This window comes from Terrapene carolina, unplaced genomic scaffold (assembly GCF_002925995.2).
Source record: "Terrapene carolina triunguis isolate 2854851 unplaced genomic scaffold, T_m_triunguis-2.0 Scaffold67, whole genome shotgun sequence".
NCBI classification, from domain to species: Eukaryota; Metazoa; Chordata; order Testudines; family Emydidae; genus Terrapene; species Terrapene triunguis.
The window spans coordinates 10,882,912-10,902,084 of record NW_020664418.1 but is presented as its reverse complement, the minus strand read 5'-3'; the positions used below and the strand labels follow the sequence as shown (position 1 = coordinate 10,902,084).

Here is a 19,173-nt window from a genome sequence, read left to right as displayed (position 1 = left end):
GCTCCCCGTGGGCAGAAGCCCTGAGCCCATGGGCAGAGTGGGGGGGCATAAGGGTGTTGCCCCCCCCTCCCCAACTGCAGTGACTTACCCAGAGTGGGGCAGTCCGGGGGCAGCTCCGCCCCCGCCCCCCCCCCCAACCCAGAGAGGCTGTGTGTCCTGCTGAGGTGAGTCACGGGGTGGATGTGGCGCTCTCTCCCTGGACCCCGCTATGCAGAGCTGGCCCGAGTCCTGCCAACCCTTGCCCACCCCAAATAGAAGTCAAACTACGCCTATGCCCAAGGGTCCGTCCCCCCCCATTGGCCCAGAGCCCTGAATCCCCCCTCCCGCCCCCATTGGGCCCTGGAGTTTTTATAGCATGTTGATGTGGGGCTCAGAAAGAAAAAGATTGAGAACCCCTGGTTTAGAGTCCCCAGCACGGAGTTCCCACAGCTGCTGCAAGGCGAGTGCTGTCAGAACAGACTCAAACATCAGCTGTAGCTGAAAGGGTATTTAAGGTGTGTGGTTATGGAGCAAGATGGCCATCTCAGCAGGGGAATTTTCACACCATTGTCTTGTGCAAAGTCCCCCCCCCCCTTTTCCTTTAAAGGGAAATGGGGGGGGGGGGGGAGAGAATGGGCTTGAATCTTTCCACACCTCCCCCCACCCAACAACAGCAGCAAAAAGTTGTTCTGCTTGTTTTTATATTAGAAATTCAAGTCTTGGCTGCCCTGGAACACCCTGTGGTGACCGGGAGAACTAATGAAATGAGATCACAAGATAGTGAAAGCGGCAGCAATTGAGAGGGGAAAGGAACTTTACTCTGGCTGTTTAAAACTCTATTGAACTCCAATGGCTACAGATCATGAGGAAGAAAGAGTGTGTCTGTTAAAGATTCAACAACGCTGACCTACAGCTAACTTGTAAGAGCTCACAATACACATCCTCAGAGACCCCTAAGAAAGCAGCACAGGAGAAGACCAGACTTGAAATTCCTGATCATTGCAAGGTAGTAGAAAAAACTACTTAAAAACAACCACCACACACCATTTCAGGCCTTCTTAACACATCAGCAGAAAAAAGAGGAAAATACCAATTTTTTTTTTTAATATCTTTTGCTGGTCACCTTTAAAGGACATTCTCCACTTAGAGAGACAATCTGTTCAGAGGGAAAAAAACATCAGAGGGAAAGAGGAAGATGGACAAGCAGAAAATGCAGCACTACAAAAAAGATTGTAGCTCAAAACAAGAACCATCAGTGGGCCAAAGAGAAATTCCTGTGAGAGCCAGGGAATCTGGGCAGATTTCATGTGACTGAGCCAGCCAGCTGATGTACCGCTTCCCTACCAATCTCAAGTCCAACAGCCAAACAGGAACCATGTTTTCCAGCAGAAATACTGTTCTCAGCGGTATACAATACTGGCGTGACCACCTGCCGGCTGGTCAGTGGCCAATATGAAACGTACAGATGCTTTCAGTGCAATTCCTAGTGGACAAAACTACTACAATGGGTGCACACTTGCTGGAAGTCTCACCTGAGAGGTTAGGACTGGATGAGTCACAGAGACTAGACTCCCCTTCCCCACTACAGGGCCTCCATCTGGGGCAGGAGGCACCAGCTTGCGATACCATTGCCTGGACCATTCCCATCTTGTGATATTTTCTCCATGATTATGATCCCACCTATAAATTCAGGTTTAGTAGATTTGCAGCCAAGGCAGTTTCGGAAGGGATGGAATGCTGATACTATTTAGATCAAAAGTGACTCTGGCCTGCAGGATGGTTTGTGCTATTTCAGCAGGCACCGTACCTCGTTTTGTCAAATTCCAGCAACTTGTCTTTGTGTTTCACGGCCAACTCCAGACCTGTCTTCAGCCGAGCTTCCTGACGAGGCAGCAGGTCCTTGCTGAGGATCTCCATCTGCCCAGAACTCTCAGTACCTGGGATACACAGACACAAATCATGATCCGGTTCTTGGGGATGGGCTATCAGTTTAAACACCGATGGGCACAGAGATACTCCCAAGAACATGTAACATTACAGGAAACGGAAGAAGTCACTTGTCCAAAAGTCTGGCACTTTTGAAATTGTCCTAACCCCCACCTCCCTGCTTCCCCCCCACTCCACGTCGTCCTCTCATTCTCCTTTCTCCAGCAACAAATTAAGTGCTCAGATACTATGGTGATGGGCATGGGATAAAAATCTAGACAGAAACCATTTACCCTCGCTGCTCCAGTCACCTTCCCCAGTAACTTAGTTGTTTAGTTTCTATGGGAAGTAATTCTGCCTGTGTTCCCCCACTTACCCTTATTTCCCTCAATTTTAGATTATGTCTCCTAATTCAAGCCCTTCTCTGGAAGCCCTGATTGTTCTCCTCTCCTGGTCCTACTGAAAAGGGATTTCCAAAACACTGACTGTTGGAATTCATTGCCACAATATGCTGCTTGTTATTTTATTTTCTGATCTTCCGATTTCTCTTTTCTCCTACTCCCCACACCTTTCAACATGCAACCCCCCATCCTCCTCTTCTGCCCCCATCTAGCTGGCACTGTTTGATTGCCTTCCCCCTGCCCCCCAGTGTCTTACACTGACTGTCCTCTGTCCCCATGCTCAGCCACACAGATGTCTGTCCCTCATTAGCTATTTTGATTGGACCGCCCCACCTGAATCTTGCACTTCCCAGTGGGATTGAAATCCAAAAGGCCTGTCAGCGTGACATGCATTTCCAAAGTGGGTGATGTGAGAGGTGTGTGACATCTATGGGTCAAGCCAGCCTTATGGGCTGAACAAACTCAACCTTAACAGGACAAAAAAGCAGGGAGGAGATGGCAGCAGCAGCCAGCCGGGGGAAGCAAGCACAGTTCCCGAGCCAGCCAGTGGGATTTTCCTCTCCGTTTCCTCTTCAGGAATATATCTCTTCTATTAGGGCCTACTCCAAAGCCTGGTAAGTCAATGGAAAGATTCCCATTGGCTTCAATAGGCTTTGCATCAGGCCCTTAGCAGATCCAGAAGCTTTGGCTCATTTCTCCCCTATGGCTGGACACTGGGAGCAGGTTTCATATTGATGGATATTTTACTCCTGGGCGTGTGGGTCTCTCTAACAGCCAGACACAAATCTGAAGAACTAGCTGTCACGGACTCACAGATCGTGCCTCACTTCGTCACACTAGCTCAAGCACTGTAAATGCTTAGGGGTTTAGATTCTTTCCTGCTCTCAGGATGCCAGTGAAAGCCTTGGTTCGGTGACAAGGACAGCCACACTCCAAGCAGGGTCTAGTGGCACTTGCGGGGAGAGGGGCAGAGCTGAGCCCTAAAGATCCCAAGTCAGGAGGCTAGTTCCATTGACACTTGTAAAGGAAACTAGGCTAGAGCTCCCCCAGATGAAATGGAGTTCGGCTCCTGTCCCCCTTCACCCACACCAACACCAGCAGCACTGTCTGAAATCAAATACGCAGCAATAAAGACAGGGAGATACTGAAAACACCTTTTCAGCAAATTGGGGCGCTGCCACTTAACGCCAGCTCCTGCACCTCAGTCACTAGGAAGAGAAGCCTACATTGAGGCCATAGAAGACTAGATTCTAGGCTCTAACCAGAGGACCTGGAAATCCAGATATTTCAGCAAAATTAATGCAGACAGCCCCAGAATCCATAGGATTTCACCAGGGGGGTAAGTGTTGTTAGTTCTGCTTCTCCTCTTGGTCCTGTTCCTACATTTACCACCTGAGAAAAGTGTAAGACACAAAATTGTTCCAAAATATTAATATCAGCTGCTTCCACAGAAACCTCCCAAGTCCCACAGCTGTAATCCCAGTCCCCTGCAGCAGACACTCTACATGGGACTTTTATTCTAATTTTTAAGAACTACTGCAACTGCCTCATTTCCACAAATAATTCCAGGCTGTCTAATGGCCAGCCTTGGTGCATTGTGGTCAGTGCATCATGCATTGCCACTCAAGAAACTCGGGCACTACACCCAGACCTGGTCTCCCCCGGCTAGTGCCTGGGAACCATGCAGAAGGGGAAGCACAACATGCTGGGCAAGAAACAGGACTGATGCGCTCCGATGAGATTCTCATCCAGCCCTTCAAGGCCCAAGAATGCTGCCACAGGGCTGCGGTGGCTTGGAAACATTTTGGAGAGCTTTGAGAGTAGCAGCCGTGTTAGTCTGTATCCGCAAAAATAACAGGAGTACTTGTGGCACCTTAGTAAATTTGTTAGTCTCTAAGGTGCCACAAGTACTCCTGTTATTTTTGGAGAGCTTTGGTCATCTTCTCCAGGGAGTTCAAATTCTGTAGAAAGCGTCCAGAGGGAGTCCCTGAATCTTTGGGAAATTTCCCCCACACAGTTTTCTAGAGCCCCTCCCTATAACCAGAAGGAATAGCGCTATACTGCTAAGAGCCGAAAAAGATTTAGGCCCTGTCTACTACATCACACTGATGAAAACATAGGCATGGGCTCTAGTCTAATGTAATAATAGTAGAGCAGAGCTGAAACTGTGTATAACTTACTGGATTAACTGCATTACACATGATTGCTACCAACCTGCCATGAGCTTCTTCAGCAGCTTCTGGCTCTTGTTTGAGTCACGCTGCAGAATGTCCTGCTCTTCCTTCGTGCACACCTAGAAGACAACAGGAAGATCAAGGCTAAGAGTGATACTTAGCACCTGACAGCCTCAAAGCCACTGACAAGAGTTAAGGGTGAGCTGCAAAGGATAATGAAGAGCAGGTCCACAGGACTGCACCAGGGTCCAAAGGCCTTGGACCTTTCTGCATCTTCGCTGTATACGGAAAGAAGACCTGGTTCTCTGCTCACTTTTTTTATCTTAGACATCTCAGCAACACCAAGACTGGTTTTCCCTGTTTTTTTGCTGGAGGATTTCAGGGATGTGTGGTTCTCTCACAACTTCATTAAAGAGGTGGGTGGCGTTTAACAAAAGTATCCTTTCTCTCAGGTGGTCACTAGGAACTGGAGTTAAACAGACATTTAAAACAGTTTAAAGTAGTCTGATTAAAACTTCTCTCTCCTCTCAGCTATACAGCTTTCACTCTCTCATGAAGTCAATTGTACTGGCTTTCCAGTCACTACACTGTCCAAGGGAGACAAAAAGTTCAAGGGTTTTTGTTGGTTTTTTAAACAAAATCCATCATAATGTTGTGGGGGGGAAAAGGTCAGAAGCCGATTTTTCCCTCCTCAGGCTACCTTTAAAATGCCTTCATTTTGGTTGTTTTAAATAACATATTTAACTCCATTTTGTAGAGAACTCTCAGGAGAAAGGAACTCTATGTTAAAGATCTAACCCCCCCCCACATTTTCCCTTCAAATAAGCAGACAGAACGCACAACATGCTGTGAGACTCCCAAGAATTCTTTCCTGCAAAACAAAGGTAGGCCCAATTTGACATTTTTCATATTCCTAAGGTAAAAATAAATACAAAAATCCTTCTAAAAAAATGACACGTATGCTCAGCCTGCCATAACCACCTTTCAGGTCTTTATCCCATCACGAAACAGCAAAAAAGGGTCCAATTTTTATTTTACTTTTCTTTATAGAGCTCTTTTAACTAATTAATTCTCACCCACCCTAAGGAATCAGAGAGTATTAGTCCATTTTATAAATGGGGAAACTGAGGGCCAAGAAAATGAAAATGCAACTCGTGTCCTCCTGTGGAAGAACACACGTGAGCTCGAATGGCAAAGAAAATCTGATCACATAAAATCCTATTTGGGAGGCACCTTCTGATCTGACCCTGTATTGCCTCCCAGCCCTTCCTGAATGTAAAGATCATTAAAAAATTCTAAATATAGGAATGAAATGCTAATTTCTGCTCTAGCCTCTTTATACTGGGTTAAAGGGCCAAAGCAGCATAAATACCCTGGTTCCAGCTGGAGAAGACTTTCCCCAGTGCAGGCACTGTGGAGGACCCCTTTGCAAGCCCTGGCAGGCAAAGTGAGTATGCCAGGGGGCTGCAGTGCTGTGGCCCATAGGAAAGCCCCAGGAGGCTGCCATAATTTAGGCAGGCTCCCAGAGCTATGTAAATTACGTCAGCAGCCTCTCCAGCCCCAAAATCAGAAGGGCTTAAAACTACCTTACTCCCCCCTGTGCCGCACACTGGGTGCAGCACAGACTCTCACCCTACAGCCTTAGTGAGGACCCAGGTTCTAAAGCAGTGGTTCTCAAACTTTTGTACTGGTGACCCCCTTTCACATAGCAAGCCCCTGAGTGCGACCCCGCCCCCCTTATAAATTAAAAACACTTAAATATATTTAACACCATTATAAATGCTGGAGGAAAAGTGGGGTTTGGGGTGGAGGCTGACAGCTCGCGACCCCCCATGTAATAACTTTGTGGCCCCCTGAGGGGTCCCAACCCCCAGTTTGAGAACCCCTGTTCTTAAGGGACTTTGATCTGAGCAAGCCAATTTGGAAGGGGAAAAACGTTGCTAATTTACAGGAAAGATAAGAAACTAGTGGGGCTAATCCAGCCACATGCCATCTCCAAGACCCAAGCACTATAGACTGCAGTTAAGTATGGCAGATAGAAAAAAGCAGGGGGTTACATACCAATGTACTACAAAATAAGCAGGGGCCGGAGCCCTCCTGTTCACAGACAATACGACCACAGGTCAAACAGTTATTGATGAGTTTGTGCTTCTGGCCCAGGCACTCACAGGAGTGGCGTCCGGGGATCAGGACTGCCAGTTTGTCCTGACCCTCCTTGGTGTACAGGTTGACGAATTTGGCCTTTTTCTTGGAGGTACTGCTGACACTGCCACCACTGCCCATCTCTTGTGCCTAATTTAGAAAGAGAAAACAGTGAATGTAATCTGCATTCTCACTGCAACACAAACATCAGAGAGAAACAGGGGCCCTTTAAACAAAGAGTGGGGATAAACAGCCAGCCAGCCACCTGGCCAGCTTGAGTGAAAGTGGGACCAGACTCCAAATTCAAACCAGGACGATATCACTGAACAGAAGCAAGCCTCAGAAAAGGTCAGCACCATTTACATGAAAGGAGGACTGAAGGACTGCTCAGCTTTGTGTCCTCTCTTTGCAAACTGGAATTGTCTGGATTCTATGTGGCGGAGAGAAAGTTCTTGGATTCTGCAACCAGGAACCTAGATTAGGTTTTGTTAAATCAAACAAAAACTATAGAAAATCAGACCAGCAATCAAAAGCCCAGCCAACACATTGCTGCAAGACACAGTGCTAGTGCTGAACAAGGTGGGCAAATGTTATAGCACGGGAAATCCACATTCCTGACACATTTATAAAGCAACCTATGCACCTAAATGCAGATAGAAATCACAAATATCTGAGAGAGTAGAGACCTTTTAGCTCACGTATGTAGCACAATCTATAGATTACGTATTACTTATATTGATCAGTTATGAATTCCCAGTAATCACTCTGAGGTTTGACAGGTTCTTGTCCCAAGATCAGGCCAAGTATTATTACAATTACTGTTCAGTTAGGAATCCTGATGTGCACAGTAGCAACACTCACACTTTAGGAACTCTCCTGTATTTACAAATAGTTTATTAATAGATTTAGCAAAGTCACAAACACTCTAACCCAGCAAGGTGGATAGATATGATACAGAATGTACATCTGAACATCAATATACTCACACTATCCTTTACAGAACAACCTGAAATGTTAGCCAACATCTTCCTCAACACCAGTAGCCATCATTCTGGCACCTCCCAACAGCTACCTCTCTCTCTCCTCCTGTCCACAGGCTGGATACAACTTTTATATGTTACGCTGATACCACTATGTCTAATGCCTGTTCAATAGGGGTTTCTCCCCTCTTCCTTATTTATATTTCCTCACACTACTAAAGTTGAGGTGTCCTTCTCCTGTAGGTTAGTATATCAATGATCTCAACTTATCATGTACATCAATTCATTGCCATGGCACTCTTGTGGTCAGGCCGCTGCGGATGTTCTATCCAAAAGCGGGCATTCGCTCATGTTCCTGTGGTTGGCTGGTGTCATTATGGACAAAATTCCCCTCTACACACTCCAATTCCCCAGAACTTAGGGTGATCGTTAGACTATTTATCTGTGCCAAAGTTCACAGGCCTCAAACCCTATGCTACATGCTGAAACCAATGTCTTACAGGACACAGGCCTGTAGGTTTCTTACTGCTGAACAAATCAATGCTAAAGCTAGCTCTATAGACTGCACATCTAATCCACAACCCACCTCTCCCACCCTCCACTACCACCTGAGCAGGATTTCTCCAGGCAGTGTATATTCTTTGGCAGTTTGACATAATGTAATTTATTATTGTTCTCATCTGAGGCATAATATTAGCAAGACTGGCAGGTTACTTTTGATGTTCGTCTCTCTCAGGTGTATACTTTGTCTTATGCCGAGGTGACTCTGATGATAGATGGGACAGGATACCATGGATGATGGCTGCATGAGTGGCTGGTCAGTGGAATTCTCAATCTTTTCCCTCAAGTCCTCTTTCATCTTGAGCACTGAAATGAGTTCTCGCTTCCTTCAGGTCTCTAGCAGGCATTGTCTAGGTAATATTTCTGATAGAGTTTGCTTCCCACAACTCTTAGCGGCAGAAAAGGAAGAGATGCTCTGTGGGATAGCTGCCCAGAGCGCACCGCTCCGAACAGCGCTGCAAGTGCCACAAGTGTGAACATGCTATTGCGCAGGCAGCTGACAGTGTGAACACACAACAGCTGTTTCCCTTCAGCGCTCTCTGAGCGGTGCTGTAACTCCCGGCGCTGTAACTCTGACAGTGTAGACATACCCTTAGACATGAGCCAAAATCTAAGACACACGCCACTTTTTCCATTTCAATGTTAGTTTTGTATGCATTAACACTGCCAGGCATAATCATTTATGTTGCTTCTGGGGATTGGTATCTTCAGTGTCTATTACATGTACTAATCCAAGCTTTCATTTTAAAAAAAAATTATGTCTCTTGTCCCCATGGTTGTGCAGAGAACTTTGAAAATATAAACAGAGTATAAGCCAATGCAGTACTGTGAGCATGAGTCTGCGGAAAGCCTGAAACAACAGTCCTAAAATGTGTGAACTGCCCCATTCATTCCAGTGGCACTATTTACTCTAAGAGCTAGTTTACACTGGCAACATTAAAGTGCTGCTGCGGCAGCACTTTAATGTGGCTTGTGGAGTCGTGGCAGCACTCTAAAAACAGTCCCAGCGCTCTAAAAAAACCACCTCTACGAGGGGCGCGGCTCCCAGCGCTGGTGCACTGTCTACACTGGTGCTTTACAGCGCTGAAACTTGCAGCGCTCGGGGGGTGTTTTTTCACACCCCTGAGCGAGAAAGTTGCAGTGCTGTAAAGTGCCAGTGTAGACAAGCCCTAAAACTTACTGGAGGTTTCTGCTAAAGTGATCAGCCCTGAAGGTCTGCTTTCTGCGGTCTGTTAGATCTGCTACCCTAGTCCAAAGTGGTATTGCTCCAGGCCATGTTACATGCAGTCGTTTAGTAAAGAATGTCCCATGCTACCAGTGCTAATGAGTCCCCAAAATAGTTACATCTGTTCACACAGTTAGCTCCTATTGCTAGAAGTCAGTTGCGGCTTGCGCAAAGCCATCTGTTTCCTCCTGCTCTTCTGTGAGACCCATTTGCTCTGCATTCCACAGTTGCCACTCTGCCCTGGCTGCCAGGCACACTCACCTTGGCCAGATCAAGGGGTGTTTTTACTTCCTCTGCAGGCAGGTTGGGCTCAGCATACAGAGATGTTTCTTGCTTGTTCCTTCCTTTGCGTCTCCCCCTCTTGCCTTGGTCTCCAGCCCGATGCACATCAGAAATCTCTAAAGGGTTATGCAAAGAGAGAGGAAGGTGTGTTAGCTAGCAGCAGTGAATATTGATGACCTCTTGGGGAGAGTAATCACTTGGTTTTAAACCTTCAAAATGGGCAGAAAGGGAGATCCAGGACCAGCTGCAGAAGATGCTTTGCGACCCTACTAGCATCTGCTGATCAAGTAATTAAGACAAGTTTTGGTTACTTTTGATACTTTCATCCTACCACCCACCCTCTACTTTGACCCACCATCTCTTTTTCTATATACTGGCAAAGGGTCAGAAGCCGGATGAGAGGACTTTCTCCATCGGGTTATCAGCTCTTCTATAAACCGACTCTTCTTCCCATCTGTCCCCTGGATGAGGTCAATTACATACTCTCGGATCTCCTCCTCATTTTCAATTGACAAGATGTACCTGGAAGGGGACAAAAAGAAGAAAACTGATAACATGAGTATATTTTCCAAAAGACAGGCAACACCAAAGCTAACCTCAACTTCCCCTCCACACTCTTTGAATCAAGTTACTGCAGCGAGCATGGGAGAGAAGATGTTACAAAAAAGGCCCAAGAGGAAGACACATATCTGAGGAAGATATGTTTGGAGAAATCCCTTGTTATTTCTGGACCAGTGAAAAAAGGGGAGGGTCAGATACCTTTCCAACCCACCCCCTCTCCACCAACACAATGACAACTGCACTCTCTCTACTATCAAAGGAAATTAAAACCACACTGGGATTCCTGCTCACTCCATACTCCCTAATATCTAACCACAAATGAAGTCCAAGACAATCTCATCGGTTTAAATATTATTGAAATAAATATTTCCTCCTTCTGCTTGTCTACAAACATCAAAATCTTTTTTCAGCGTGGTAGCCGTGTTAGTCTCTATCAGCAAAAAGAATAACGAGTACTTGTGGCACCTTAGGGTAGGTCTACACTTACCTCGTAGTTCGGCGGCGAGCGATCGAACTTCTGGGTTCGACTTATCGCGTCTTGTCTGATAAGTCGAACCCGGAAGTGCTCGCCGTCGACTGCAGTACTCCTGCTTGGCGAGAGGAGTACCGCGGAGTCGACGGGGGAGCCTGCCTGCCGCGTGTGGACCGAGGTAAGTTCGAACTAAGGTACTTCGAACTTCAGCTACGTTATTCACGTAGCTGAAGTTGCGTACCTTAGTTCGACTTGGGGGGTTAGTGTAGACCTGCCCTTAGAGACTAACAAATTTATTTGGGCATAAGCTTTCGTGGGCTAAAACTCACTTCTGAAGTGGGTTTTAGCCCGCAAAAGCTGGGTTTTAGCCAGCAAAAACTTATGTTCAAATAAATTTGTTAGTCTCTAAGGTACCACAAGTACTACTCATTCTTTTTATCAAAATCTTTTGTCCTTCTCTTTCACCTTCGAATGGAAGAATATCAAAGTACTTTACAAACAAACACCCTGTCATAACTATAAAGGGAAGGGTAACAGCTCTCTGTGTACAGAGACTCCAAATCCTTTTACCTGTAAAGGGTTAAGAGGCTCGGGTAACCTGGCTGACACCTGACCCGAAGGACCAATAAGGGGGCAAGATACTTTCAAATCTTGGTGGGGGGAAAGGCTTTTGTGTGTGCTCTTTGTTTTAAGGGGTGGTTCGCTCTTGGGACTGAGAGGGACCAGACATCAATCCAGGTTCTCCCCATCTTTCTAAACAAGTCTCTCCTATTTCAAACTAGTAAGTAAAAAGACAGACAAGGCGTCTTAGATTTACTTTGTTTTCTCAACTTGTAAATGTACCTTTTTACCAGAGTGTGTATCTTTGTTTGCTGTACTTTGAACCTAAGACAGAGGGGGGTCCTCTGAGCTCTTTAAGTTTGATTACCCTGTAAAGTTATTCTCCATACTGATTTTACAGAGATGATTTTTACCTTTTTCTTTAATTAAAAGCCTTCTTTTTTAAGAACCAGATTGATTTCTCCTTGTTTTAAGATCCAAGGGGGTTTGGATCTGTATTCACCAGGAGTTGGTGAAAGGAGGGTGGGAGGAAGGAGGGGGGATGGTTAATTTCTCCTTGTTTTAAGATCCAAGGGGGTTTGGATCTGTGTTCACCAGGGAATTGGTGAAAGGTTTCTCAAGGCTTCCCAGGGAGGGAATTCTTGTGATGGTGGCAGCGGACCAAGGCTAAGCTGGTAGATAAGCTTAGAAGTTTTCATGCAGGCCCCTACATTTGAACCCTAAAGTTCAAAGTGGGGATACAGCCTTGACACACCCCCTTCCCACATACATGGCAGATGAAGGAGTTAATCCTGACCTATTTCACAGAGAGGTTACATGATATGCCCAAGATGATGCAGGAAATCTGTGTCAGAGCCAGGAATAAAAAAACCCAGGGCTAACAAATCACAGCCCCGACCTAAACTGCTTCATAACCTATACACACAACACATCAAAATGAGAATGCCCATATAGAACAGACTGGACCTTCACTTTAAAAGTGACTGATGAAAGTGGAGGAGAAAAAAGGTTGTACCCATGTTTGTTTCTTTATGATGTACAACAAAGGCCTAAAACATTTTACATGTACTGGAGAATTTCCTGAGGGTCCCAAAGAGGTAGACTGAGAGCGTCCCAATCGTTAAGGTGCAGGAGTACTGATTTCTTCCAATTGTTTGTACCATAGTGTTTGAGTTAAACAGGTGTTGAACAATAAACAAAATTTTAAACAATGTGAATAATCTGTCCTTTGCAAATCAAGTTGCACTTGCTTGGTATCTGCAGTGTCATAAGCCCATTAATTCTCTAATCATTCATAGTGTCTTCCAGGAAAAACAAGAATTTTGAATGTAAAAGAGAGCAGCTGGAGCAGAGGGAGATTTAAAAAAAAAAAAAAAAACCACTGTTCAGATTATCTTTATCCATCAGAAAGAAGCAAAAGAAGGGCACAAATCCAGTTTTTCCTTTGCACGTAACCTTCCAGGGCTCATCCAAAGATGCACAAACAGTAAACTGCACAGGAGCTGACACAACTACCTTTGAAGGCTGAAGGGCTAAATGAGCTCTGCTATTCCCTGTCCTGAGACACCCAGTGTCGCATTTAGAGGCTCGCCCTATAGGTTACAAAGTTACCTCTGAATTTGGACAGGGACTTCAGGTGAGGAAATACCAGCATGATTAAAATTCTCTCTCCCTTGGAAAGAGATACAAATCCACTTAATAATGTCTATATGAGAAAGACTGCAGGTGTGATGGGACAGAAGAACTGGCACAGTGATACCATAAGGAGAGAGACTATGGATGGGTCTTCACAGCACAATTAGCTCGCCATACTCAAGTTTACTGCACTCGAGTACCTGTAGAGAGACCACAATTCAATGGCTGCTTGGTGTGGTGCTCTGTCCCCCTTTGGTAGCACTAGACCATCTACAGATTGATGAGTCTCATACAGCAGTGGTTCTCAACCAGGGGTACGCGTATCTCTGGCGAGACGCAGAGGTCTTCCAGGGGGTACATCAACTCATCTAGATATTTGCCTAGTTTTATAACAGGCTACATGAAAAGCACTAGCGAAATCCGTACAAACTATAATTTCATACAGCCAATGACTTGTTTATATTGCTTTCTATACTATACCAGTGTTTCTCAACCCGGGGTTGTGATTTATTTATAATTATATGGTCAAAATGAAAAAGTGAGTAACTTTTCAGCAATAGTGTGCCATGACACTTTTCTAATTTTATGTGTGATTTTGTTAGCAAGTAGTTTTTAAGTGAGGTGAAACTTGGGGGTATGAAAGACAAATCAGCCTCCTGAGAGGGGTACGGTAGTCTGGAAAGATTGAGAACTATTGTGTACAGCATTGGCTCATACACAAAGCTTAAGAGGTCTCAGATTCGATCCTGCCCATCAATGACCGGGATCCAGGGCCGACGAGAGGGAGGGGAAGCAGGAACCGGCGGTCCAGAAGGGGGCCCGGGGCCCAGCTCCCCCCGCCCCTCGTCGGCCCTGTTTAGCCAGTCCGCCCTTGCTGGGGTGCCCGAATTTTTTTTTCCACCGGGGCCCGAACTCGCTCTCGGCAGCCCTGCCAGGGTCTGTCGCCATTACAAAAAACACACAAATGACAGAATGAATTGATTAGCTGCTGTCAGGTGTAACTGGAGCAGTAGCATTCCCACCGCATTACTAGATCAAACTTTCCTACAGAGGCTACCTAGTTGGAGCTTAAGGGGCTGTCTATACTAAAAATAAAAAAAAATAAAAAAAGTGGCAGTCTCAGAGCCGGAGTCAACTGACTTTGGTTCGCTGGGCTTGTGCTACAGTGCTAAAAATAGCAGTGTTGACATTCCCGCTTGGGCTAGGGCTTGGGATCTGAGACCCGCTCCCGTTGCTGGGTTTCAGAGCCCCATTTTTAGTGCTGCAGCACAAGCCCGAGTCTGTTGACCTGGGCTCTGAGACTCACTGCTGCAGGGGTTGTTTTGCAATGTAGATGTACCCTACAGCAGCACTTAACTCAAGCTAGAGATTTTTGTGCGTGAACAGGATTTGAGCTAGTGGTAATATCTGAGTTATAACTTGAACTAACTGGTGTGAAGACACACACTATGTCTGTATATAAACAAGTGAGATAGAAAAAAAATATACGCAGCAAGTGGTGTTGCACTTAAAAAAACTCATCTTTGTTACACGACTGTTAGCAGCAGATGTTTAAACAGGATGGTCCTGGAAAGGCTTACACGCATGCTTAACTTGATGTATGCGAATAGTGCCATTGACATCAGTGGGACCACCCATGTGTATAACGTTAAGCATCTGTGTAAGTCTTTGGAGGATGGAGGCCTGAATGGAACAATCTCCTCTCCTCCTCTCCATGGGAACTGTATCTACCTTTGGTTTAGCGGAAGGATGGGCAAAACTGTAATAAAAACACCAGTGTTAAACACAGGCCACTCAGCTGTAACATGCATTAACCCCCACACATGTGTGCCAATCAGTGCGATGCACAATACTTTTATTCAGCAAGGACACCAACAACTACACCTTGATTAAACAAAAACCTGAGCCAATAGAAGAAAACATGGAAAAGAGCAAAGACTCCTTTTTGCAAGAAAAGCTCCCTCTCTTCAACATCCAGCGTGTTATAGGGAGCTTTAGGTCCATGAACAATGCAAAACAGATGTATGTAGTAGAGTTGTTCCTGGCTCCCGGAGCTCCCAGGGACCAGAGAGACAGAAAGACCCACCAGAGACCATCCAGGCCACCCCAATCCAAACTGGGTGGGGGCCCAAGTGGAGTCAACTGAGCCCTACAGCAGGATCTGTAGAGCTGCAACCTGACCAGTCCAATTTGAACCGGTTCTTCTCTTACCCCTCCCCCATCTACCCAACCCTCTCCCTCCCCCACGTCCCCATTTACCCGACCCTCTCCCTTCCCCCACCTTCTCTCATACCCTTCCCCTTCCCCATCTACCTGACCCTCCCCCCACCCCGGTCTCTCCCGCCCCGGCCCCCCGCGCACCCCACGATCTCCTCGCTGACATCCAGCCCGAAGTCGCCGCGCAGCTGCTGGATGCACCAAGCCAGGAGCGCCCCGGCAGCGGCCATCTCTGCCCGGGGAAGGGAGATCTGAACGCACCGCCGGCCCCAGCGGCAGCTCGGTGCAGCACTTCCGGCCCGCAGGGCAACACGTGCCGCAGCGTTGGGTTCCGCCGTTCTGCCGCTCCCCCACCCCCCGCCTGACCCAGGCCGCGGCAGCCGCGGAGGGGCAGGACCTGAGGCGGCCCGGAGCGGGGAGCGGCCGGAGGGTGGTGCCCCCCTGGGCCCGGACGGGAGCACTGGCACCAGCACGGCCTGGGCCGGGTCCTTCACACAAAGGCCTGGAGTGAGGCATGGGCGCGCCGGGCCGCTTAGCCCCGTGGGGGAGCCCTGGGCTAGTTCTCACCTGAGCCAGGCCGGGGCCTGCACAGTGCACATGCTTCAGAGGGCCATGCCCAGCTGGCACTCCGCCTGGGAGCTGCGGTGGCCTGCACTGGGAGGGGAGGTGCCAGGCGGGGCCTACACTCTCTGGGGGGCACGGTGGGTCTGCACTGGCCGTGGGGGGAAGGAGGGGTGGGTCTGCACTGGCTGGAGGTGGGAGGAAGGTGATGGACTGCATTGGCTGGTTGGGGGGGGCAGTACTGGCTAGGGGTGGGGGAGGTGGTGACAGCGGAGGGTGGTATCAAAAGCAGGATAGCTTAGCAAAATAGCCTTGTGTGGAGTCCACATTGGGCTTTAGCTTCACTGCAAAAGTGTCTTTTTACACTGAGGTGACTAACTTGATGGAGCATCTTGCTGTAAAATCCTGGTGGAGACAAGGTACAGTTTTTTTCCTCCAGGCAACTAATCTAGGTCAACACTGTACCCCCGACCTGGGGTTTATTTTGACTAGATGCATTGAGGTACAAACTACAGCCCTTGTCTCTGCTAGGATTTTACACTGAGATCCTATTTCAAGTTAATAAAGACATTTTCTGCAATGAAAATATAGCCTAGGTGGCTGGCAGGATGATAAGGACTTGGACTAGAGCCGTCAATCGAGTACAGGTCAAATGTACAGGAAATGGCAAAGGAGGAGAGTGGGTATTGTTTGTTTTTGGCCAAGAGGGAGGTGAGTGAGGCAAGTGGCAGCATTCTAATGAGTGCACATGGGTTACGGCAAATAGAAGTCTTTCATTAGTAGTATTAGTACTGAGTTCCTAGAAATATGCCCACCAAAGCAATGATGGTGCCCATCAAGAAATATGCCCACCAAGGATTCTTGAGAGCCTAAGAAGGGTAGGAACTGAGGGCTAGTTTCCCTCTCTGTGTGACATAACTCATAGGCTCAGTGACAAACAGTAACAATCATAAATGTACAGCAAGCACCACAAAATTAATAGTTGCATTGACAGTGTTATATTCATTGTTCAATACTGTCCCAATATTGTCCCAGTACTTCTGTTAGTCTCAAAGGTGCCACAGGACCCTCTGTTGCCTTTTACATATTCATTGTTATACACCAACTACCACACAATTCCTAACAGGCACCAATACTGCAGGATCGGGTTGAGCACAGTACACCATAATGCATTACTGTGGCTCACTGTTAACATGCTCTTTCAAGGCTTCCCTCAGCCGTATAGCTTGCATTGAGGTCTTCAAACACCTGTTGTGTCTGGCTGTTCAAATGCAACAGACAGCCCCTTCAACCAGGCAGCAGTTTTCCCCCCTTTGCCTCACAGACACTATGCAAAACATAGCTGGAAACTATAACCACTGGAAATTTTTTCCCACAGAGATCCAATCTTGTGAGTAAACAATGCCATCCTCCCTTCAGTCTACCAAAAAAGCACATTCAACTGTCATTCTGCACCTGCTGAGCCTGTAGTTGAATCTTTCCTGGATGCTCTTGAGGTGGCTGGTTTACGGCTTTGTGAGCCAGGGGAGTTAGGGGTAAGCCTAGTCCCCCAGGATCACTTCTGGCATTTCTACATCACCAATGGTAAGCCATCTGTCAGGAAAGAAAGTCCCTGCTTGCAGTTTTCTAAATAGTATAGTGTTCTTAAACATACAAGTGTGATGCTGGCAGACCAGATGCCAATTCATATCAAAGCCCCTAGGCCTCAGCTGAACACTGACAAATACATAGGGCACATCTACACTGGCAAAGTTACAGCACCGCTCAGAGAGCGCAGAAGGAAAACCGCTGTTGTGTGTTCACACTGCTAGCTGACTGTGCAATAGCGTATTCACACTTGCGGCACTTGCAGCGCTATTTGGAGTGGTGCACTCTGGGCATCTATCGCACAGAGCACCTCTTTCTCTTTTGTCACTAAGACTTGTGGGAAGGTGGAGGGGGTCGCGGGGCATCCTGGGTCCAGTCCCAATGCCATATGATGCATTGCTTCACATCCCAGCAGTCCCTGTACTTCCGTCCGCATTTGGCGCCATCTTTCAACAGTTTGTGTACTTAGGATGACCAGACGTCCCAATAAAATCGGGACTATCCCGATATTCAGCTGTTTGTACCGCATCCCGACGGATGTATTGTCAGGACACTATTTGGCTTCTGCAGCGCTCCGGCTTTTTTTTGTTTTGTTGCTTCAGCGGCGCCCTATCCCACCCCCAATGTGTCCCAATAATTAGTTTTTGTCATCTGGTCACCCTATGTGTACTGTGCGCTCTGCCTCTTTTAGGCTGCAGGAATGGATCCCGAACTGCTGACCGGTATGCTGCTCGCTCTGACCAACACTTCATGAGTTGCAGTGAGTTATTACTTAAACTACAAAGGCAAGAGGAGTGCGACATTGAGCTCACTATGTGAAGTAGCTACGACATGAGATTGCTTGTGGCATTCACAGAGGTGCTGACCACAGTGGAACGCTGCTTTTGGGCTCAGGAAACAAGCACTGAGTGGTGGGATCACATCGTGATGCACGTCTGGGATGACGAGCAGTGGCTGCAGAACTTTCGGATGAGGAAAGCCAAATTCATGGGTCTGTGTGATGAGCTCGCCCCAGCCCTGCGGCACAAGGACACAAGAATCAGAACTGCCCTGTCACTGGAGAAGCGCATGGCAATTGCACAGTGGAAGCTGGCTATTCCAGACTGTTATCGATCGGTTGCTAACCAGTTCGGAGTGGGAAAGTTGACCATTGGACTCGTGTTGAGGGAAATGTGCAGGGCCATTAATTGCATCCTGCTCCGAAAGACTATGACTCTGGGCAACATGCGTGACATTGTGGATGGCTTTCAACAAATGGGCTTCCCTAACTATGAAGGGGTGATAGATGGCACGCACATTCCAATTCTGGCACCAGACCACCTGGCCACCGAGTACATTAATTGCAAGGGGTATTTCTCAATGGTTCTCAAGGCGCTTGTGGATCACCGTGGGCCTTTCACAGACTTTAACGCAGGCTGGTCCAAAAAGGTGCATGACGCATGCATCTTTCAGAACAGTGGCCTGTTCAAGAAGCTGCAAGCAGGGACTTTCTTCTCAGACCAGAAGATCACTGTAGGGGATGTCGAAATGCCCATTGTGATCCTGGAAGACCCCGCCTACCCCTTAATGCCGTGGCTTATGAAGCCATACACCAGGCAACTTGACAGCAGCAAGGAGCGGTTCAACAACAGGCTGAGCAAATGCAGAATGACTGTTGAGTGTGCATTTGGCCATTTAAAAGCCCGCTGGCGATGCTTGTATGGGAAGCTGGACCTGGCTGATGACAATATTCCTATGCTTATAGCCGTGTGCTGTACACTCCATAATATTTGTGAAGGGAAGGGTGAAAGCTTCACTCAGGGCTGGACCGCAGAGGCTCAGCACCTGGAGGCTGAGTTTGAACAGCCAGAGACCAGGGCTATTAGGGGGGCACAGCGCGGGGCCATAAGGATCAGGGATGCCTCGAGAC

At 47.3% G+C, this 19,173-nt stretch overlaps 1 protein-coding gene across 2 annotated transcripts in view; it reads right to left on the bottom strand.

Annotated features, from left to right (window-relative positions):
* The window catches only part of TRIP4 (thyroid hormone receptor interactor 4), a 46,476-nt gene extending 31,127 nt beyond the window's left edge, over positions 1-15,349 (bottom strand). For both annotated transcript variants that reach the window (XM_024213789.1, XM_024213790.3), the window contains exons 1-6: positions 15,261-15,349; positions 10,026-10,192; positions 9,650-9,786; positions 6,542-6,772; positions 4,521-4,599; positions 1,787-1,916 (exon numbers count right to left, since the gene is read on the bottom strand). In XM_024213789.1, coding sequence (XP_024069557.1) covers positions 1,787-1,916; positions 4,521-4,599; positions 6,542-6,772; positions 9,650-9,786; positions 10,026-10,192; positions 15,261-15,346 — 830 coding nt within the window. In that variant the 5' untranslated portion in view covers positions 15,347-15,349. The remainder of the gene's footprint in view (positions 1-1,786; positions 1,917-4,520; positions 4,600-6,541; positions 6,773-9,649; positions 9,787-10,025; positions 10,193-15,260) is intronic.
* Between the last annotated feature and the right edge of the window lie 3,824 nt (positions 15,350-19,173).